General features: G+C 40.7%; 1 protein-coding gene across 8 annotated transcripts in view; it reads left to right on the top strand.

The window, feature by feature from the left end:
• The window catches only part of TEAD1 (TEA domain transcription factor 1), a 162,809-nt gene extending 140,438 nt beyond the window's left edge, over positions 1-22,371 (top strand). For 7 of the 8 annotated variants that reach the window (XM_075502113.1, XM_075502112.1, XM_075502109.1 and 4 more), the window contains 4 exons: positions 2,067-2,240; positions 13,716-13,856; positions 15,336-15,488; positions 16,493-22,371. In XM_075502113.1, coding sequence (XP_075358228.1) covers positions 2,067-2,240; positions 13,716-13,856; positions 15,336-15,488; positions 16,493-16,606 — 582 coding nt within the window. In that variant the 3' untranslated portion in view covers positions 16,607-22,371. Of the gene's footprint in view, positions 1-2,066; positions 2,241-10,824; positions 13,680-13,715; positions 13,857-15,335; positions 15,489-16,492 lie in introns of those variants that run through there. The other variant, XM_075502110.1, reaches the window with a different exon arrangement.
• The last annotated feature ends 1,151 nt before the right edge of the window (positions 22,372-23,522 follow it).

Below are 23,522 nucleotides of genomic sequence, written 5' to 3'. Positions count from 1 at the left end.
AGCTAAATATGTGACAAGTGTCAAAAAAACAAAAGTTGGAGCCGTGGTGCTTTCTCATATTATTCTGCATTTTTTCTTTTGTTTGTTTTGTCATGTTAAAATGTCTCCTTAGTCCACTTTTGCCACTACTGCATAAAGTAACATGCTAAATCTGATCGTGGACACTGTTATGGTAGTCACTCACAGTTGCCAACCAGTACGATGATTTCCTGTATCATGTGTAAATGATCAGCATGCAAGCTAGACCAGCACCGGGTGAGGGCTAGCTGGCATACGTTCATGGGCACGCTCGCTCCTGCGTGCATGCATTCAGCTCCCCACCGCCCATTTATTTCTCTGCCATGCCTGTTTTCCTCTTAAAGGTAGAAACAGTTTCTTTGGATCAGCTCTGCCCCTTTTGGGCTCCACATGCACTAAGTAAAGGCTGGGCAAGTTTTCCACTTGTGCACAGAAGAAGCTGGGATGGCATTCTTTTGAAAGAGGGCTGCAAGGAAAATCCGTGGAACCGGTGCTCTCAGACTTGGACTTGCTTGTGCAAACACCTTAATAAAGTGTTACACTTTCCTTTTTCCTTCCACAAAATGTAAAAAGGAATACAACCCTGTAAAAAGCATGGAAGGTATCTCATTTTTGGCCCCATACACAGATGAGTGTTCTCTGATTCTAAATTCAGATTTCACTATGCTAGATGATTTTTAAATAGATTTCAATTTAATTTCCTAAGTGCAGAAATCTAGCCAGTCCATTTCCTTTTCCCCAGAGTTTTGGACATCTGCTAGGGAAGACTCCGCTTACACCAAAGGAAGGCTCTGAGTGGATGTCCAATTAATTTAGATTTGTCATTTCAATTTGTTCATTCGGCAGGTATATTGTAAACAAAATAGCTTAAATGAGGTCTGCTTTGGGGTTTTAAATATTTTATTTGTGCTTAGCTTTTGGGAATTGCCCCTTATATACAGCATCTGTTCAATATGACAGGGTTTTCTAGTGTTCATTGACTGCATATCAACTTTCCTTTAATTGAGTTAGCAAAATGTTTTGTGATCTGCATGGTTAAAAACCCCAACGTTTAATCCTGCCACTCTCGAGCTCCTTCAGTCTGCTCACAGGACGCTGAGCTGCTGATTGACTAGCGGAGGGTCTTCGGGGTTCGTCCTTCCGCTGTCATTTCAGGTGCTGGAAAGTGCTCTCGTCTTGGAGAAATGGCAGCCCCTAAAAGACCATATTGGACTCAGTAGGGGGCTGCTGTGGACTTCACTGGGCCAAGGATTTCCCCCAGGCAGGAAAGGGGTTGCTGAGGTGATTCCTGTGATTATAATGAGGTGCGATGGGATGAAGTTAAGAAATAGGAAATTGAAGCCGAACGTGTTTTGGCAGAGGTGATCATCTACAGAGCTACCTCCCAAGGGAAGTGGTAAAAGTTTGGCTCTTTAATATTACATGGGTCAAAATACTGGAGGACATGCAATGAGGACCACTTCTATAGTAACAGCAACACAGAGTAACTGGCCTTCTCGTTATTGTCATTCTGAAGTTAAAAGAAAATCCCTTCCATCTCTTTTAGTTAAGGGGCATTAGCATATGCTATAGATAGATGTTTGGGGTTTTTAATAGACAAACAGGAGGTGTTTATGTGTGGGCTCTGTGGCACTAGCAGAAATTCAGGCTGTGAGGACATGGGACATTAAAAGACATGGTTTAAAGAGGCAGAAATAGGCCTTCCTCGTGAGCATATTCCTCTTATTATGCTCTGCAAAGGGCTCTTTATCACCGTGCTGCCGCTGGGTCTTTCAGTGTAAATTACTCCCTTGAAGATGACCATGTTTTGTGGTTTGCAGTAGGGACACAGGTTTTTTGATGTTGACCCTTGTTCACAAGGGGCTACGACACAATCACTGAATTGTTCATGGAAATCATACTGCAGAAAATCATAGTCCCAGGAGTAATGTGCGAGTCATTTAATCCATCAAAGCACGCTACCCTCCGCAGGAGCACACGCAGACCCGTGCCTTAATAAACCTCTGCTCTTTTTGTACAGCACTGATTTTCCTGTTTCTTTCTTGCAGTATAATAAACACCTCTTCGTACACATTGGACACGCTAACCATTCTTACAGTGACCCGTTGCTTGAATCGGTGGATATTCGTCAGATTTATGACAAATTTCCTGAAAAGAAGGGCGGTCTAAAGGAACTGTTTGGGAAGGGGCCCCAAAATGCTTTCTTCCTCGTAAAATTCTGGGTGAGTAAGACATGACGTGGAGAACCTCTCTTGTCGATAAAGCCTGTGTTTAGTATTTAGCACCCTTTGGGGTGCTTGTGGAAATTTCTTCTGTCGTCCTTTAAAAGTGCAAAGCTGTATATCCTTCAGGTAGGACGCTGGCCCAGAGCCACTCTTGTTGACAGCTCCACAAGAAGTCTGTGTTGCAGATGACATGCAAAGGCAGATGCGTGCCTCAACTGTGCTTGACACAGCTGCTAGGCAGGAGCAAACAGGTAACGAGAGCCCTGCTTTGTAAATGGGGAACTGCCATCTAGTGGTCCAAGAAAAACCGGGGAAGCCGCAGAAATGGAGCCTGCTTTTTAGTGTTTCAAATGTTGAACTCTTGCCAAATGCAAATAGTACAAGTATCAGTCCTGCCATCAGTCCACACTTATGCAGGTAGGACCAAGTGGGATTTGAACCAGCTGTGCAGCAGGATGACTGTGAGCCTGGGAGGGTTCCGGGGCTTTTCTTAAACATGTTTTGGTTGCTAGAGCTCATCTGCTTTCCCCTTGCCCCTTCCCCCAGCCATGGGACTCTGCTCCAAAAGTTATATCTGTTCATATCAGTTGTGAGCAAGAGTGAAAAAAGAATTTGAAGGGAAGGCTGAGATGTTGTATATTGATCTAGTTGTGATAAATTTCATTGATACATCAGATTTTTTGTGTTGTATTTACAAAATCTCATGTTAGCGATGCTAAAGGTTCATCAGAAAAGATCATCAAATCTCTAGGCTGGACCTTATGCTTACACTAAAGCTTTTTCTACTCATTGATTTGTTGAGGTATTTTTTGTGGTATACTCCTTTTCCTAGCAACAGTTATCATCTAAACATTTTAAATTTGTCTTTTAAAACCTCAGTGAAAGGGGCATATTCAGGGCTTAATTACAGAGTGGACAGATTGAGGCTGAAACCAGAAAAGCTTGATCTGGAATCACTGGTTATGATCAGATCTCCTGGCGTTTATTGCTTTCAGTTAAAGTTTATCTATGCGGCCTGCAATACTCTCCACCTTGTACATACCCTAGACTTCATATCTTGCTAAGAGTTTCTGTGGCACCAGATTTGGAACTGGAAACCAGGAATAAGGGAAACTCTCTTTTCTCAAATCTGGGTGTAGAAAGGATAAACCACTGAGCAGGAGCTGTGTGAAATCTGTTGAGAAATTCATGGGTCTTAAAACTGGGCATGGGAGCTGTAGAACAAGCATTTGAGGGCTGGCTGAGCAAAGAGTCCAGGAACAGGAGGCAGCAGAGAACTGGGAGTTGAAACACAGCAGGCACCAGGAGCCTGGAAAAGGCAGGTGAGAATGTAAGGGTCAAAAAGAGGGAGGCAGTGGGAAGAGGGAGCATTTGGGATAAGGAGCTTGCGGAGAAACATAGGGATGAAGGTACACAGCAGAAACAGGTATGTGAGGGGTGGGAACAGGAAAAACATAAGGGCAGAAGAAATCTGGCTGCAGAAGAATAGAGCTTGGAGGTTAAGGGTCTGTGACCACTAAATACATTTCCTTGCAAAACTTGGGCTTGAACTGAGGACCGTCGTCTCACCAATCCACTTTGCATAATAAATACTTATGAAACCCTCTGGCAAAATGAACGTCACCTCACTTGCCTGTTCGGAGTTCCCACAGAGAATGACAAGCTTCAGACTTTAGATTAGATGTGGAAGCAGCAGAGATTTGTGATATGGTCATTGATGTATTGTACGTTCTGCTTTTTCTCAATGTGGAAACTGATTTTCAGGCATGCTGAATGCTCAAAGATGTATCTAAAGCCAGTAGAGATCTTCTTTGGGTCATTAAGGTCTGTGTTGTACTCATGACTTCAAAAATTCAAGTGTCAGCCTTCTCTGCTTGATCTCCTACAAGCAGTGCACACCTTTAACACTCTTGCCTTAGGTCCTCATCTGTAATATGGGGATGATACCATTCCTTCACCTCAGGTGGTCACTGAAAATCAAACTCATGGCTGTTTACAGAGAATCAAGATAATTCCTTGAAGAAAACCTTTATAAAATTAATAATTCTGTGTTCAGCACAGGTTTTGAGTAGTGTGCAGGAATAGAGCCACACCGAATAATGAAGACAAAGGAATATTGTATAGATGCTCAGAGGGCGAGTGTACAGTCGTGTAGCTAAAGACTGTATCATGATGCAGTTCACCAGTCAAGATGTGCAAGCAACTTCAATCCAACATTTCCTAACCTCACTGTGCCTTCCAACATAATGGTCTTTTAATACAATTTTGTGTTGTATTAACTTAGAGATTAAAAAACATACAGTGCTAACATCCTTCTGAGTTATACATTAAAAATGTGGTGAGGATGCCTTCCTGAGCCATGACCTTAAAATAAGCCAGCGGATTTTCTCTCTTATCGGGTGAGTGAGGCAAAGGGAAGGTACCAGGTGCAGTGTTAGGGCGTAGCGATAGTCACGATGAATGCCCTTCTAGGAATAAACTTCACACCAGTGCCCCCCATCTAGAAATATGTATAGGAAAAACAGAGGAAGGCTGTGTAATTAGTCATGAGAATTAGATCCTAAACTGTCAGCTCACTGTCCTTAATTTCTTCCACCCCAGTAGGACATTTCTTCAGAAAAAAGGACACTGTTCCCATGTTTATGGGGAGTGTTGAGAAATTGTTCTAAACAGTCATATATTACTGGTGTGAAGCCGGCAAAGGTTGCGGACAATCTTTTTGACCCTATTAGTAACTTCAAGTTTATTAATATGAAAATAGATTGATTTTTGTTTTCTTGTCCTTTTAAATTAAGTATCCACTTCTGAATCAGTATCCACTCTCTCCTTATCATCTGCTACCTCCTCCTACTCTGAAAGTTCAACTTCTCCCGGGTTCTGTTCATGTTGCATGGTTATTGCTTGCTCACAGTACTCTCTCACCCTTTATTTAACCATTCCCCCCTTCCCATCCATTGTGTTGTCTTCTCCCTCCGCTATCGTTTAACCATCGATAATTTCCTCAGCACTGTAAGCTAGTGCATCCTAGCATCAGTGTCCAGTGACAGCCCACGTTTTGGTGGAATTTGATTGTAACATGAGTAAAAGAGGAACATGAATTTGTGTTGGGCAAATAAGTACAGGTGAGAAAGCACTGTAAGAGGAGAATCAACAAAAGAAAACCAGGGCCTATGAGTGAAAGAAGTCAAGGGAAACCAGAGAAGGAAAGCAGGTGGGTGTTGTGGCATGTGGAAGCTTGAAAGCGAAGGTGAGGATTTGATGCCGGAAGGGATGGTGAGCCTGTAAACAGATTTAAAGAGAAGTCAGCGTGTCACTGGAGGCAGCACAAAGAGCATTTTGTTTAGACATTAAATCTAGTGTGGAAAGGAAAGGTGTCAAACAGGAAGACCAGAGATGAGCATTTGCATTGAGGATGACTAAGGCAGAAAGCAGCTTAGCTAGCTCTGGTAGCCGGAAAGAGTACTCCTCTTGCTCTTTCCCATTTAGTTCTGCTTGAGGCTTCTCAGCAGCATGGTTTTCCCTGTGATAAAGGTAATAAGGTTTGATTACAAAAAAAGTGGGAGGGAAAGGTCTGAGATCTTGCAAGAAGACATTTGGCAATTGTGGAGTTGACTTTGCAAAGCATCGCAGGTATGGAGTACAAAGCAAAGTGTTGCTTTGCTTTGCAGAGGTTTATTGGTTCATACAGATTGTATCTCCTGTGAAATACAGCCTGATGCTGGGAATGGATGAGCTTCTGCCCTCAGTCCTAGTGACACATCTGGACGTCACGCTTTTGGACCTCTTCCTACCTAACAGTGCAGGAGATATGAAAGGAAGAGAATTCTCTTTTTACACCACCTCGAACAACCAACCTTACAGCCCTGCAAAGCAATTTCCTGGTCCTTGTCTTGCACCTTGAATGCAGTGACTCTTTTCTTCTGTTTATCCCAAGTAGTCACTGGGAACCAGAGAGCTCAGGGAAGTCACCCTAGAGACAGGCTTTACAGTAATAGATAGAAGGATCTTTACTTGGTATGTTGTGCACTCAGTACAATGAGTAAATAAGGAACAACGTACTAACGATACGGCACAGGAAATTTGTGTGACAATGATATGAAACCGGAGATTACAGGGATATAAAATGAAAACAAAAATAAATGTTCTTAAATAAATGTAAAAGTTATTTCCTAGAACACTGACAAGGAATTCAGACATGGCTGCAGAATATCTGCAGATGAAACCTTTCCCTGGGTGCAGGTTGAGTGCACAATCTGGCTTCTGTTACCTTAGTCACGAGCAAAATAAGTCCAATCTATGTAAAACGATCAGGTATGATTCATACCATCTAATCTTAATCTGAGTAAGGTCAACATACCTGTTGGTTAGTTTGTACTTAAACTGTTTTTGTGACTTGAGAAAAGCCCCAAAGTCTTCTGGTCTTTGAAGTTCTGATTAGCCTATCTAAAAGCTAAGTCAACACATGTTGCCTCTACTGGTTTCTTTTATTGGTTGAAGTTCTGCTCATATCGATATCTAATGCTATTCCCACTGGTTACTCACTACTCTTCGTAAATTACCTAATACTAAATAATACACTTAGGCCTCCCGAAAGAGTTCAAACTAAATGATAGATTGCACCTCCAGCCTTACCCCAAAATGCCTGTCTAAAACATTATTGCTGGCCTTGCCTTCTTGGCCCACAGTGCTGATTGCTGATTGCTTGGCCCAGCGCTCTGCCTTCCCTGGCTCTCCACTTTCTCTTGCAGAGGTTGATGGTACATCTGTCCCACTCACACCACCTCCCTTTTGAATCCAGTATCTCTCAGCCACATCTCCAACAAATATCTTCATTTTGACTCTGCTGTTATGGTCACATACATCTCTATTGACTCCGGCAAGGGAATTGCTCTGGGAAGGCACAACTCTGTATCTCCCTTTATGCCCCTGCTAGCTTTGCTAGCTCTGTAACTTGCCCCATCTAGTGCTAGTTCATCCAGCAAACACTTTTCACTCCTAGGAGCACCTTTGATGTTAATTCAGCAGTGCGTATCTGTCCACTGCAGCCTAGACTAAATTCTTCTGGTTTAGCTAGTTATTTCTCTCTCATATTTTGCCTCAATCCCCAATTGCAAATTCTGAGGCAGGGATTCTCTTTTTGGATGACTTTTCTCTGTAACCTACAGTATCGTGCAGTGGGTCCCTGCCTCGGTTGGGACCCTTAGCGCTGGTGTAAGCACACCTTGCAATAATGTTGCCGTGGATTTTGTGTCTCGGACACTGCCAAATGCTCTGTGCCAACCTGAACTCTGACTTCTGCAGCTACAGGAACAGATATGGGAAGCAAATATATCTGAAAGGAGGAGGGATGTTTTCTAACTAGTGACACAGGGAAAAAACAGCTGATATAAATGAATATTGGGCTGTTGGGCTTTGTACCGATCTGATCCCCTGGCTTAATTTTAAATGTTTGCAGTAGCTTGAACTATTCTTCAAACGGAGGAAAGCATAGTCAGAGCTCAGTGCAACTCTGAAATAAAGACCCAAACTCATCTGAAGATGCATGGATGATATTAATTGATGTTTAAAATGAATGCCTCTATTTGCAGGAATCTGCAATGCAAACTAGGAGTTTTAGAAAGTAATGCATATTATAATTAGGGCAAGCTTTTAAAGATGCTTTGAAGTCCTAAACATTTTTGAAATTCAAATGTGGGATGGAAATAAAGGAATCTACACAATAAAGGGGCATGAAATTATGTCCCCCAAAATTTCACTGTTTTATAGATGTAAATATATGCCATAATTAGTGGTAAGTAACATGAGGAGGATGGTTAAGTTTATTCCTATTCTTATTCAAAACAGCTGTGGCATGAAAAATAATGCTCCTTCTCTTTGTGATACACTGGAACAAACAGTTTACCCATGTAATCAGTGTTCAGAAATGGCTTGCGCCTGTGGTCTCCTCCCACCCCCTCCTGAATTTATCCCCATGTGCCTCCAGCCGTCTTCAAAGGTGCAGAGATTCTTTGTGCCCTTCATTCACGCACGCACAATTGTGGCTACTGCCTTTTTTTTTCCTCCATTCTGTTTTTACATGTAATTTATATTGCACAATCTAGAATCTTGGATTTCCCTCCACACACACAGACACACATGCACCCTCGCCAGCTTTGACTGGCAAATGATCTGCAACTCACAAATGGGATCCGTAATGTGAATGGGTCTATGGCCAGCATGCAAATATATGCAAAACAAATTAGATATGGAAGAAAGCAGACATCCATTTTCTTTTCCCCATCACAACCCTCTCGGCGCAGGGGGCTCACGTGGTGCTTGTGGAGGACCCCTTCGCAAATTGATGCAAGGGCATTAGCGCTTGAGGCTGGATAATGAGTGGAAGGGGCCGAGCAGCTGGGAAGCCGGAGCAGCTTGGCCTGTCCATCACAAGCCCAACCATGTGGCAGACCTGGACGCAATTCCTGAGCTGCAGTGTAACGCGCGGTGAAACGTGCCAACGACCCAGATGCTCCCGTTGGAAAAAATTGCTTCACAATTTGGAATCTCTGCTCTTTGATCACTCTTTGGAGAGGAGGAGGGGAGGCATGATGCGGTCATATGAGTAACACACCTCCCTGCAGTCAGCAGTTGTTAAAACCTATATGTTGTTAATAAGTGACCTTATGTGCTTAATGTTAACTACTGAATGCCAGTGTAAATTGTTCTGGCCCTCCCCAGATCCCGCTGTTTCCAGTAGGTGCTGGTTTCCTTCTACTCAGCAGGAAGGGTTTAGACTCTTCTCAGCAATTTTTGCTGGAGTTGCTTTTTTGTTAGCCAAAGCTGTTATTATTACACAAGCGCTCTGCCCTCTGCCCCCCGCCTTTAACACAGAGCCTGCGAGCTCTTCTGAAGTGAATGTGAAGATCTTACTTATTTATTTATAGTCTTTATTTTGGTTGCAGCCAGCTCTGTTTTGGTGCTTGCTCTGGCACACTGGCAGAGGCTTCTCCTGCAGCACGTCAAACACTTGGTGCTCTTAATATGTAGTATTTTCAGTGCTACCCATTGTCAAGCTATGCTTTATTAATGAATTAATCATGCTGTTACACAACCACTGTAGATAGGGTGCCAGAAAGCTGAGTGCCTCTCCTGCCTCCAAATGCCTTCAGCTAATATAAATCTCAACTCTTAGAAATAAATCAAAATCAGAGTTTTACTCTTGAACGTAAAAAAAAAAAATAAAATATTCCATTTGTGTTTTTAAGTTGTTGGGGGTTTTTTCCTAAATTGTATTGATCTTGTATTTTAAAATTCAAATGGACTCCTGTTCATCACATGTGATCATACCATAATATTTGAAATGCCGTAATATTTGAAATCATGGCAATATATTTGAAATAACCATTCAAAAGCTTATTTATCTGTATATGCTACAATAGTGCTTACTGACCCTAATTCCTGGAGCCATGGGTCAGAGCATAGTTGCATAAGAAGCTGTACAGGAGGGAAAGCTGGTTTACAGCCCAGGAAGGCTTGCAATCAGAGTCTGAAAGGCAAGAGAGCAGCTAGAGAGAGAGCACCAAGGAAATAATGAGACAAAGCTGGTTGCAGCATGAGAGGCTGCAAGCACAGCGCTCCAGAAGCTTGACTGTTGTCACGTTTTTCACAGGGATCATTGAAAAAGGAAATTATAAGGCGAGGGTTAATTGAGGTTAATAAGATAAATTCCTGTATTTCAATTTTGCTATTATTATATTTATCTAGTCTTGCCTCTTCTGTAATATAGGCAGTGAACCTCACTAAGTAATGTCTGCCTCCGGACAATAAGCCTACTTGAACTAGAGCATCCCTGTTAGTTAGATGTTTAGCTTGGTTAAAACAGACCCCAAGTAATGGTGATTCCACCACATTTGAAAATTATGCCAGCATTTCATTGCCATCAGGGTTACCAGGCTCTGCCTTGTTTCTCATTTAGCTTTTGCGTAGCTTTAGCTTTCTGTCTTTTAATGTCCTTTTCTGCAAGATTTAATCTGTCAGAAGACTCTTCCCCATGTAGCAACTTGTAGGCTATGACAAAGTTGTGGAAAAACTTCCCTTGGAAAAAGTAAGTAGATGGAGTTTCATTAGTCATTCACTACAAAGGATGTTTTCCAGACCTGAAATCATTCTTGTAACTCTTTTCTGAACACTTTCCAATTTTCCAACATCCTTTCTAAAATGTAGACAAAAAGCCTGGAATCAATATTGTAGGAAGGAGCCTGCTAAAACTGAATACCGGGGTAACACACCACCTTATTCCTGCTCAAAGCTACATCTACAACTCTCATAGCCACAGCATTGCCCATTTTTAGCACAGCCTTTTTTTTTTTTTTTTTGGCAGTCTCATAACCTTTTGCGGGGGGCAGAAAATCCCCTGAATTTTAATTGTGACCTGCTTTCATCAGTTCAAGAAATAATACAATTTTGCTTTCAGGTGTATGTGTTTAGATGAACCCCTTACTAAGTAAGCCATAACAATATAATTAGCAAGTCTTTCACCATCATATTTTAACCGAAGTTTTGTATTTTACCAGAAGTGATAGTCTTTCCTTCTTTTCTAAAGGTATTCAGCATGGAAGAAAGCTTTCAACACCTGGTTCAGAATACCTTCCTTGACGTGACAATCCCTTCTTCGCAATGATACACACTCCTTCCTAGGGTTCATGTACTCGGCCTCTAGTGAACAAATTTGAACCCAGACTGAGGGGCAAGAGTTGTTCTAGTATGTGAGAACAGACAAAATTCTTTCAGGATTAAAAGAGGCTTTGGTGAAACCTTCATTTAAGATTAGTTGCCGTTGCCAACTCTTATGATTTTTATGTTATTGTTACACTTTTTGGAGGAGTCTTAAAGCTTCAGCTCTCAGCAGTTTGTAATTAGTTGAACATGAAAACTGTTGTTTAAAACGAAAATTCTGTCTTTCCTTGAAAACACATTTATTGTGTGCTAGACTCAAAAAAAATCGAATAGCAAATAAAGATAATTCACATTTATATTACTATTACGGGACTTTGCAACACTGTCGTGATTGCATAAGAGTAAATCATGACATATGAGTGATAATTTCAAGCATTCCTCATTGAAACGTCAGGGCCCCAGCCTGTATTTTTTGTGTACAGAGGACTCCTGGTGATTTCAGCAAGAGTTGGAAGAGCTGTGGGAGTGATGAACAGGGTGCCAGATGGCCGCATGTGTTACTTTTCCAGGTTAAGTGTCAGCAGATAAATACAACAATTAGAGTTTTCTTTCAGTGGGCTTCAAAATCAGAAGGCAGCAGATAAAAAGTTATTCTTATTTTTTAACTCTATAAACAGCTGCTATTGCAGCTTGAAATGTAAGGTCTATGCGGGTGACCCTTTTGACAACATGAAATTGTGAGGAGCATTTTAGTTATTATTTCTTAAATATTTTGTCTGTATCTGAAAGGGGAAAAAAGAAGATGTTTTGATAGTAAAATTGTAATTGTGGTAGCAGCAGGAATAACCACTTTTTAAGAGATTACTACTACTATTATTATTGTATTATTGTTACTGTTATTGTTATTATTAATTATTATTTCCTATTTACAACAATGCAGTTGTTTTATCAGAAATCCCTATTCTTCAGAAATTCCGGTGGAGCAGCTGTGGCATGGCTGGTGGCTGCTACAGTTTGTCACGTTTAGATGTTCGTCATGTTTCGATTGCAAGCCAGCTGTGATGGCAAATTGCTTATTTACTATTAGCTTAGAACAATTTCTTAGAGCTCACTGTGAACACACTGCTTTAGATGTGCATTAAACATTAACTGCTGACCTCATGCAAAACATGTGCAAGAAACAAGGTGTAATAGCGATAGGATTTCTTTGTGTTATGCAAAATACGTGACTATAGGGCTGTTTGTGTTACTGTGTGTAAACCTCAGGAGACTTCTCCACTGATTAATTTACCAAAGCAAGCCTGAAGTAATCTTAGACCTATGTCTTCTCCGTACCACAAACCAGCTCAGTATGTGCTATTATCAGCATATTGCCTCAGAATGTTGTACCACAAATAAGGACTGTAGACACTAAGCAGAATTAATGAGTGGTTGTCTAGTTAAAAATTAAATAGCAGTTACAAATGACCTGAACTATAGTGAAGGCAGGTTTATAAATGTTCCATGCTAACTAGTAAATAAACATACCTGTCAACTGGGTTTTTAAAGTCTCAAGGTATCTGTCAAAAAGTATCTGTATAAAAAGTCTGAAAGTATCAGTCAAAATTTTTCTGTTACATTTCTATATTAGCAATAAAAAAAAAGCAGAGCTAGACTTGCAAGTGAAACAGCTGCGAAACTGCATTTCCCTGCTGAAATGGTCGTCTCAGAGTAAGGTAAAAATTCAGACGAGTCTTAGATGTTACGCTGCAGTAGCTGATCAGCTATTTCCACTGAAAAAGAAAACCCTGCCCACTCTCTCCTTGGGCAGCAGAGATGTCAGCAGAGCTAATGCCTGAATCAACAAATCCAGCTGTGGATATCCCTAGACTCTGCCTATACCCATATTAGTGCTCTTGTAAGTTGAGGGCTTTTGAAAAGGGATTCATGACGACAAAGGACACAGTGGCAGAACAGCTTCAGTGCTGCTGCAGGCCTGAGGAGGCCGGCTTCAGCATGTGGCCTGTGCTGTTGCTTTGTAGCCAAATTAATCACGCTGTGCACAGGACTTGGATTTGGATATAAATAATTAAAGGTAGCACTGTTCCTCGCTTGATCCCGCAAGCCTCAATCTCTGTTGCTAGATATCAAAGGCAGCTGGGTAGTTATTCAGGCTGCGGAGAAATACTGAAAGAAATCAAATACTTCCAGTAACGTTTTATCGTCGGTGCGGTAGGCACGGCTCAGCGCGCGCACGGCTGGCGTGAAGCCTGTGCGTTGCATCATACGGCCCTGTGAAGTCGAGTGTTTTGCTGAGTCAGGGCCATATGGCTTGACCGAGTCTTATCAGAGATCGATTCCCGTGCTGTGCAGCTGTCTCCCTTTGCCGTGAGGATTTCATTGCTTTAAGAACGGAAAAGGAGAAAGTGGACTATTGCCTCTCGGGAGCGGGATGGCTCGGCTGAGTTTGAGGCCGCAGGGCAGGTTGCCTCCGGAGGAGTCAGCTCTGGAGCCAGGCTCCTCGCAGGTGATCGTTCCCTTTGCTCCAGGGACTTCATCAGCTATCTGCCAGACAAGAACGGCTCCTGTAGCCCAGAGAAATACTGGGCTGTCTTTTGTTGTTTAAAGTTTGAAGAAATTGCCGCTTCCCGAAGGTTTTTACTGCAACAATTAGGCAGGTACTTTCCTGACAGACTTTTCCCACTGTCACTGTTGTCACTATAAAACTCCCCCCTCTCTCCCTTATTTCTGAAAAGAATGGTGAGCTAATTACAGCTTATGCTACTGACATTGTCAAATGAAAAAAAATCTTCAACATCTATTACTTTTTCCCAACAGGCTGACTTAAACTGCAACATTCAAGATGATACAGGAGCGTTTTATGGAGTCACTAGTCAGTACGAGAGCTCAGAAAACATGACAATCACCTGTTCCACCAAAGTCTGCTCATTTGGAAAGCAAGTAGTAGAAAAAGTAGAGGTGGGTGTTGTGATGGGATGATTCTCTGGTTCCCTTTCATTTTAATTAGGCTTTTCTCTCTCTTGTCTTTACTTTGCTCTTACCTGTCTTTTCCTTCCTTCCTCTAATCCTTCCTGAAAGAGCATTTCCCTTCCCAGCAGTGTCTGGGTTCATTTCAAGTCACCGTGCGAATGGTGACACTACCGTTAAGTAAAATCCTAGTTACCTGTTGCTTTGGAGACCCTCCGCCACCCTGCCTGTGGCACCCTTCCGTGGGGAACCTGCAGCTGACGTCAGTGCCGCCTCCTCCATCACCTGGCAGAAAAGGAGCTGAAGCAAAAATGCTTTTGCTCCCATTTCCAAACACTTGGCCAGCCGCGTAGCCTGCCTGGAACCATACTACAGCAACGAGCTACCCTCTGTCGTCTAGAATTTTTAAACATTTTAAAGCCGTGGATGGTGTGCTATGTTATGTCTATACCATGCTTACTTTATCTTACTTTATGCACAGAAAGGCATGCCTTCCCCAGTCACCAGCAGCTTTTGAATACTAAGTTGCGTATTTTCTTAACATGCAAGGAACTTTATTTATTTTTTACCTTTTCTTTTCTAAGCACAGAACTGTATCTAGTGGTCAGGTAGCTAGCTGGTTTACTGTACAATGGTACTGCAGCTGTTTAACTTGTCTTCTGTGTACTAAGCCCCACACCCACATCTGTTATCTGCAATATAGTTTTTGTATGGGAATTTTAGCCTAGAGCTGCAGGTTGAGCCTTTATAGATGTCCTGGTCACTGTTCATGTCCTTCTTATACTAAGTATATTTTCTATGCATGGTGACAATAAAAAAGTTTTCCATCATTTCCGTTATTCCAAGCTTAGAGAAAGCCAAAAACCGCACAAGCCAGTGAGTAGCTCGTCTGAGCAATTGGTAGCTGGGCCCCAGGAGTCCAAGACTCACAGCATTACCCTCCTTCAGCCCCTTGTGAGCCTCTGCAATCTAAATCAGTCTGGTTTTCTTCCGACTGTAGTCTTGCATCTTTCTGTAATTCATAAATTGCCTATTAAATCATGCAGTAGTATAGCTATGTTTATATGTGTATGTTTATGCATAACTAGATAAGCTTATTTTTGCTGTTCCCTTTGCAGACAGTTGCCTCAAAACTACTGTAAAATCATCTTACCACAATGTTTTCTGCTTAATTCATTTTTACTTGAGTTGGACTCACCTTTGTGTAATCCTCATATGTTCAGTTTTTTAATTCACAGGTTAGAGAACAAGTGGTGATATTATAACTTTTAATAATTAAGGGCCCTTGAATTTTTAGCAAAGCACTGCATAGCTCAGGCCAGGAGTTAGCAAGTAGGCATGTGTGTGTGGCTGAGAGCCACTTTCTCTTTTTTCTGTCTACACAAAAAAAGAAAAAACAGATTTAGTATTTACTTTTTTGCTATTTCTGAATTATCTTATTCTAAATGCTCCTTTTTTTTTTTTTTTTAGACTGAATATGCAAGGTTTGAGAATGGCCGATTCGTGTACAGAATAAATCGCTCTCCAATGTGTGAATATATGATCAACTTCATACACAAGCTGAAGCATTTACCAGAGAAATACATGATGAACAGCGTGTTGGAAAACTTTACGATTTTATTGGTATGGACTCATTTTTTATTTTTCCATTTCTGAACTACTCTCAGGCTTTGTATGGCTTGCTTAACTTGTAATATTTAGAACCAGTTTCCGAATCCCTTAGTCATGTTGCTTACTAAACAAATCATCCCATTGACTTCAGAGTACTACTCTTGGAATGTGCACTGTAGACACTAAGGATGAAAAGGCTAAGCTGGCTGAGAACATGAACAAACATCTTTGTTACTTTCCAAAAATTCAGCTTGCTTCTCTCTTTTTTTCATGCAAGTCTCTATTTGGTGTTTGTAGCGAGCCTGAGGCAGTAACTTTGAACCATCCCATTCATCTAATGTGTTCTTGCTGAGATGCCAGTTATAATACTGCAAATGTCAGCGGTGTTAATTAGTTCTTGGGCCAGGAAAGCATGCAGTAATGGGTACACCCAACAGGTGATCTAAAGCATGAAGACTGTCCACACAGTGGCCTTTAAGCCAGTTTCATCCAGTTACCCAGCTTGCTTTCACTGTGGCTTTGCGGTGGCACCTCGGCCGAGCACTCAGAGCCACGCGCTGCTGCTGCCGCCACCGGAGTGGGGCAGGACCAAGGGCTGGCAGCATGGGGAAGAGGTAGGGCCGTGAGCACAGCGCCATGTGCACCCCGCTCAGCTGCCTTTTGGCAAGCGAACACAAGGTGACAAGGGTGCCCTGGTTTCCCTTTGCTGAAGTGGGGCTCAGGTTGAGGAAGGCTGAGCCAAGACCACACGATGGCGGCTCATGGTCAAGCCGCCAGGGTGGGATGAATCTCAGTGCCCCCCGCTGCCAGCTACAGCCCTGCAGCTCAGCCCCGAGCACATTATGTGAGCGCAGTCACGGAGGTCAGTTTAAATCGCCAAAGAGAGAGCGAGAGGACACACCTTTCAAAGTGTCACAGCTAAAGATTGTCTTTAATTAAGCCAGTCATTTCTTGTTTTGGCCCTGGTGTTTCCAAGCTTGTAATATACTGTCTACCTCTTCCTTCCGCTCGAACAGGTTGTAACAAACAGGGATACACAAGAGACCCTGCTCTGCATGGCTTGTGTATTTGAAGTGTCGAACAGCGAACATGGAGCACAGCATCATATCTACAGGCTTGTAAAGGACTGAGCAGCTATTTATATATACACTTCATTTCACTTCTTTATCAAAACACAGACTGTAAACCTCAACACTAAGTGGCAGTGCCTCTGGCCCAACTTTCACCCACATTTTTCTAAATCCTGTTTCAGTGAAGTCATTTTTAATGTGTTCATATATAATTGTAGCTGTGAAATTCTGGTACAGTTGTAAAAATTATTTCTAAAACTAAGTGTTCTTCAAATTTGTAAACCACAGTTCTTTGGGAAGACTGTATTTAAGAACCTAACGCCTCTGTCTGTGGAGGCTTATTTTTAATTCTGATAGAAAAATGTATGACAGAGCATTTGCCATGGGGAAAAACTGACAGCATTTATAAGAATTTATTTTGGGTTTTTTTCCAACATGAAATACTTGTTTTACAATGCAAGTGAAATTGAAATGAATCTTTAGCTATAACTGTAAATGAGTACACAAAGTTAATAATCTTTATAGAATTATCTTTGTAACTAATTAGGGTGGAAGATATGGACGAATGTAATTCACTAAATTATTTTTTAAAATGAAACGTTTTTCTGTTTGAAACCAAATGAAAAAATATAGCCTTAAGAAATGCCTGATAGAAACAGACAGGTCCTAAAATTAGGCAAATTTTGTATTTTTTTCTCAACGCTAAAACTAATCTTCTAATCCATTAAACTTTCAAACAGGTATTGCAGAGAAAGAAAACATCATCCCTTACCCCTAACATATCTAGTGTATTTTAAAAGAGTATAAAGTTGTATTGTACTAATATGAAAATTTGATTATTTAATGAAAAAGATGGCTCATTTTGCAATAAGTAGGTAAATACTGAAGATTTAGACTCGCATTATATGTAGTCTTGTGTGTGCAGTTATATTTTATATGGACAACTGTTTTCTAATAAGTTGAGTGAAAAACTTGCAACTCTGAAATTAACAGATGATCGGAAACAACTGACATTGCGACAGCATTGAGTAATTCGTAAACTGAAAGCAAAACACTAAAGTGTTTGAAAGAACAATACGTACACCTCTGAAAGGATCAACAGCTTTAATATCTATGAGACGCTAGAAAATCACAACCAACATCAGGCAAAGAAGATTGGAAAGCGGAGATTTTTTTTTCTCCTTTTCCTTTTTATCTTGGTGCTCTTACACCTCTCCCAGTTGTCTCTCCAGTTCCAACTGGCGAAGACCTTATCTGAAACACGTACGTTTGTGCCACGTGGGGTCTGATGTCCTTTTGCATCCGGATGTGGTAGCATTCAGCCCTCTGATATATTCAGGGAAGACTCCAGGAAGTGAAGTACAGCTGGAGATATTTTCAAACTGTAAGGATTCGAACCATGGATGTGGGTGTGAGCGATTGTCTGAGGTACGCACATGCGAGAGAAGTAGTCTCATTCCTCCTGGCTACACCAGAGCGTTGCTCAGTTCCTTTTCTGCTGCTGCACAGCCAGCACTGCCCCTCAGTTGCCCAAGCAGCAGTTGTTTCAGCAGGTGCTGGGCCAGCAGCTGGGCCAGCGGGTTCTCACACAAAACCTTTGTCTGAAAGGCTGAGGGCTGCCCAGCCACGCACAAGCCACCTTAAAGATCAGTCATGAGGTATAGGCAAAGAGTGCTCTTGGGAAGGTCTTTTGCCATCCCGAATCAAAGGAGTTAACAACATTTAGCAGGTCCCTCCTCCCTGCCCTGTACCGATATGCGCCCATGCACAATTTAAGTCTAGAATTTACTCCCAGGCACAGTGCTGGAGTCTTCAAAAAAGCCAGTCTTATTTTTGTTCTATTATATTTCTGCATAGTACCCTCTGTCAGAATTGCCCATTGTTGACTTATCTAGACTAGAGTACAGCCTAGACGAGGTAGCAGGTTGCTGTACGTCTGCGCCAGACCACGTTCGTACTTAACACTGGTGAGGACTTGGGTTAGAGGACGATACAAACATCACCGAGGGGAAGGGTGACTGCTTAAATTCTTTAGCCTGCCTCTGAGCTAACTCTAGTAGGTGGATGATTGCTGTGATGTCTAGCTGTTACCTGCTTGTGGATATTAGGGCTGATGATCTCTCAGTTTATATTCCGTGAACGGAACAGAGAAATATGTCCATGGTAAGGTCTCTTTTAACGCTCATTTTTAACACTAACAATCACATCAGGAAAAGCACTGCATTGTAACAGCCTAACGGTAGCCCTTTATTCTAAGCACTTGGTGTTACAAGTCAAAAACTACTTTTTTGTTTTATTTTGTTCTAAAGTTGTCTTTTATTTAGGGTTTGAATTGTGGTTTTGGTGATTTTTTTTTTTTTTTTTAATAACAAGCAAACTCTTTGAGGCATATAAAGTATGTAAGTCAATTTGCAAAACCAGGTACAGTTTTTTTAACAGAATCTGGCACACTACATATGCCATAACTATAGGGTATAAAAAGTCACGATGTTTATTGGTGTTCACATATGTAATATTAGGGAAACTACTTCCATCGTCTTTTCTTTACACTTCTGTAAATGATCCATACCCTGTATATGTTAATTCTTGAAAGCCTTAATCCTTCAACTGTTCAGTGTGGGGTGTGTAGTCCAACAGGCTGCCTGTAAACTGTGAGCTCTTTTGTAAGCTGGAAGTACTTATCTTGTTACTGTTACTTTTTTGTAGGAACCTTTTAATTGAGAGCTGCCAAAGCATTACAACATGCAGTGCCTTAGCATTATATTAGAAGTACCTTTAGCCTTTTAACGTAAATTTTATATATTGTTTTATTAATTGGTTCCATTTTTAAAAATATCTGTATTTTTTCCCACAGAAATGCTCTTTGACTGCTTGGTCTAAACCAACCTTCTGTACAAGTCAGTCCCATTACTACGCAGTTAAACGTCTATACCAAAAGGAAAGGTTACAGACTCTTAGTTCTCCGTGAAAAGTGAATTGTATTAATAAATGCTGCCTTTTAAAATTTCATGACCAAATAATTAATTGTGACTCTTCTGCACTCTAGCATGAAAGTGCCTTTGGTTTGAAATTCCAGCTTAGAAAAGTGCTGCCATAATAATGACAATTTGTAGAGAGACCAAAAATATTTAGTTATCACCGTAATGCCTTTGGTTTATTGGAATAAGTTGAATCTACAGGCCTCCATTCACAAAAGAGCACCATTTATAGCAAAGTAATTTTGCTAATGATCAACCTGCTGAAGAATAATCTACTGTTTGCCATTTCTGACAGCATTGCAAACCAGCAACTGATTTGCCTGTGACAGAAAAATGAAAATGATTCACATTTATATTCTCTCCATCCAGTCGTGCATCTGCATAATGAGACATCCATATACTGCAGAATTTCAGACAGTGGACAAATGTGACTTTATTCTCCTCTAATAATATTTCGGTATCTGTGAAGATTTTTTGTTTAGACAGAAGATTTTGTTTACAAAGTTGTGCATGCTGAAAGTCAGATGCATAAAACAAGATGAAAATGGAGAACAGAGAATAGCTAGGGTAAATGCAATTGTGTGGTTTTAAGCATTGACATGTGGAGTGTGAGCGTTGTGGATGAAGGTGCTGTTAGAGAAACTCTGGCCAGCACGATTCAAAACACAGGGTTGTTTTGTTTTGTTTTTCTCCCAGATGATGTCTTGGAAAAGAAAAATTAGCTCCTCTTACTAATGTGTCTGTATTTGATACCTTCTGTGAACGGGGGCCATACTGTACACTACAACTAAAATTGGTGGGAAGAGGAGCAAGATTTTAAGAAAACGATGTTAGAAAGAACAAATATCAGCAAAACCAAAAGCTGTCAGAGGGATTATATAGTTGTGAATACAATTTTAACTTGATTTTTAAAGTATTTGATGAAAACTAAGATTAACTTTTTATATATAGAAATATTGTGACACTGTGTGGTAAATATTGTGATAATTCAAGTTCCCTGTCTCTAAAATATTATTTTTGTTATTCCTTCAAGGTCTAAATCTCACTTACCTCTGTAAGACAAGTAATCCTGTTGAACTCAATGAGACTGAGGTAGGGCAAAGACACTTTCGCCCCACAAGTAGAGCATCTCTTTTCAGTTATTACCAAACGTTTCAGCTGTACTAGTCAATATTTGTGATAAATTACACTTCTGTCTCATTAAAATACTAAAATAAGCATAATGGTACCATTTGGGGCTGTTAAAAATTACTACTAACAAATGTAGTTTTACTTACTTGAATTCCACAATGATTTTATTTAGGTACTGCACCACTATTTTGAAGGAATTGCAGATATAATGCCTGTTTCTCACTTTCCCTTTCTACCGCAGCTACAGCTCATTAAGTTTGGCAGTAGCTTCTTCCGTTAAAACCTCCACGGTATAGGCTATTTGAAATAATGAAGGGTGTACGTTAATGTTGAATGTAAGTAACTGGCCAGTTCAAGGCAGATGCAACATTTGACGTACTAATCCATACCTATTTATTTTTCCACTGCAAGTCCTAGGGCGTACTTGCTTCCTGAAGCAGTTCCCCCTATAGTTTTCCTGGATCACTCAGTCAGTCATACTGAGAAACCTTTTGTCTACCCTTTACTTGACCCATATTGATACACGTACCCGGTCACACAGCAGATGTGTGTAATAGAGTCCGGTTTTGTACTTTTCTCAGGATGATCTCTTTTCCCTCTCTTATCTTTCGTAACGAGATGTTTAGCCCCCTAAAAAAAGGTTGAGGCTGGATAAGTCAAAGTACAAGAAACACTTTGGACATCTTCATCTTTTAACTTTTCAGGTCATTCTTGCTGAGATCATGTAATTAGTTTTAGTGTATAAATTAAATCTTAAATGCACTCAGTTGACTAAAAGGAGATGGATCCCTGTTACCTCCTTACAAAATATGTGGTTTTGGTTTTGTTTTGTTTTGTTTTATGGGCCTCTGATTCAGGCTCATGACTGCAGACAAAAAATACAATATGTGCCTGAAAAAAAAAAAAAAAGACAAAAGAATTTTATAACATTGAAAACCTGAATAGCCTTTAATTCTTCAGTACATTTTATGTAAAACAGGTTGGGTTTTTGTTTTGTTTTGGGGTTTTTTTGCCATGTGCATTTGTTCACATTTGTAAATGACTTAATGGAATTCTCACTTTATGTTTATTTGTGTAATGTGTATAAAATGGGTTTGTGACTTAAGCATATTCATATATGGTCAGTGGTTACTTTAATATTGTACTGCTGCTGGTAACTTTTGATGTAGAACTTGCCTTTTGATGATAAAGTACCTCTAGGTTAGACAGGGAGGGAAGGCTCTTTGAAAAAAAGTGAATGTTCTCCAATGTTTTCTTAACATATTTGCAGAAGCTTTCAAAAGGAGTTTCAGTCAAACCTCTTGGCAGTACAGTATTCTTGTATTTGTTATTGTCTGTGTGTAGGTACTGGTACCTTTTTTTGTTTAAAATGTTTTAAGTGTTGGCTTTAAAGTGAATTTATCTTTAGTATGATAGTAATATGAAAATTATAGGTTTTGTGTGCAGAGAATTTTTTTATAAAGTGCTTTGTAAAAAAAAAAATGTATTCTAGCTTTCGCGGTACATATGTGTGATAACTTTAATATCCATGACAGTTAAGTGCAATTATTTCATCACTCTAAAAATGCTATTTTTGTGTCGGTTACTGCAGGTGTTTTCATGTCTTTGCAAAGTGACACATTTTGATGCCTTCTTGATAAAGTGGTAGAATTTTTGTAGCTTTCTAGAAACTTTGTATTCATACAGTATCGATTGAAAATAAAGAAAATGAAAGTGTTTTGTGCATTTATCTTAATCTCTTACATCAATCTCTCTTTAATGTTGGATGCAACTTTCAAAAGCAATTTCCAAAGCAGCACAAGGCCAGACTTGCAGCAGTATCTGTGTACCTCCCCTAAAGGTGCAATGGACATCCAGCAGGATTTACAAAAACCTGGAGGGACGGCACTCAAGGCTGGCACATCTGGAAGCTGCGTTCAACAACCAGTCCATAGGCGTTCTGGCATTTTATCGGCAAGAAAGGTGACTACCTCTAGCTTGTATGTTTTCCTAAAGAAACAGTGGCGGGTTTTTTTGAAACATCATTTAAACCATACTGTTTTAATGGGAAAAGCCACCCATCCCCCTTTATTCCAGAAGCAGGAGTGACCTATTCAAAATCTTAAATCATAAATGGTATCAAATACATCACTAACTTGGCAATTAGAACTGACTGAGGAACACAGTAGTTATCTGAGGTTGAGGTGTTTCTTCCAGAAGGACACTGAGCTGTGTGGGTGCTGAGGTCCTAAAAATGTGACATTTTTCAAGAGACTGATTTCTAGTTTTTCTTAAACCACTCGCCCTTCAGCTAGCAGCTGTACCTGGTGTGATGAGAGGACAAAACAGGATCAACTGGCCTGCTGCATTTATGAAGTGAAACCACCTAGCTAGGAAGAAAAAAAGAAAACAAAACAAAAGAAAAAGAGAATAAGAGGGATATCCTGGATCAACTGAAGTCAATGGGAGCATGACCAGGACTTGGCAGGGAAAAAAAAAAGTACATCTGGCTCATCTTCTGCTTCAAAAGGAGAGCAGCGGCCTTTGAATAAACCACATGCCCCTCCCACACACCCCAATTCTCCTTTTGGGTGGCAGATGTTCCAGTGCCATTTTTAAATGCCAGCAGAGCACCCCCCACGTGCAAGATGAATGGGTTGAGAACAACGCACAGACATGGTCTGTTTTGACCGTGTTTTCTCTTCTTTGTTCCCCATTAAGTATACGGCTTCAGCCCTTTGAAGTGGGTTAGCTGTTTCAGAAGCAACCTGCTTCTTAATTAAAGTTCTGCTTCTTAATTAATTTAGGTTAAAAACCATAAATCTTCCACCTTTGGGAAAAATGTCATGCAGCATTTCAGGCTGGGAGTCCCCGTGTAACGTCACACC

Source organism: Mycteria americana, chromosome 5 (assembly GCF_035582795.1).
Source record: "Mycteria americana isolate JAX WOST 10 ecotype Jacksonville Zoo and Gardens chromosome 5, USCA_MyAme_1.0, whole genome shotgun sequence".
NCBI classification, from domain to species: Eukaryota; Metazoa; Chordata; class Aves; order Ciconiiformes; family Ciconiidae; genus Mycteria; species Mycteria americana.
This window is presented reverse-complemented; position numbering and strand designations above follow the sequence as displayed.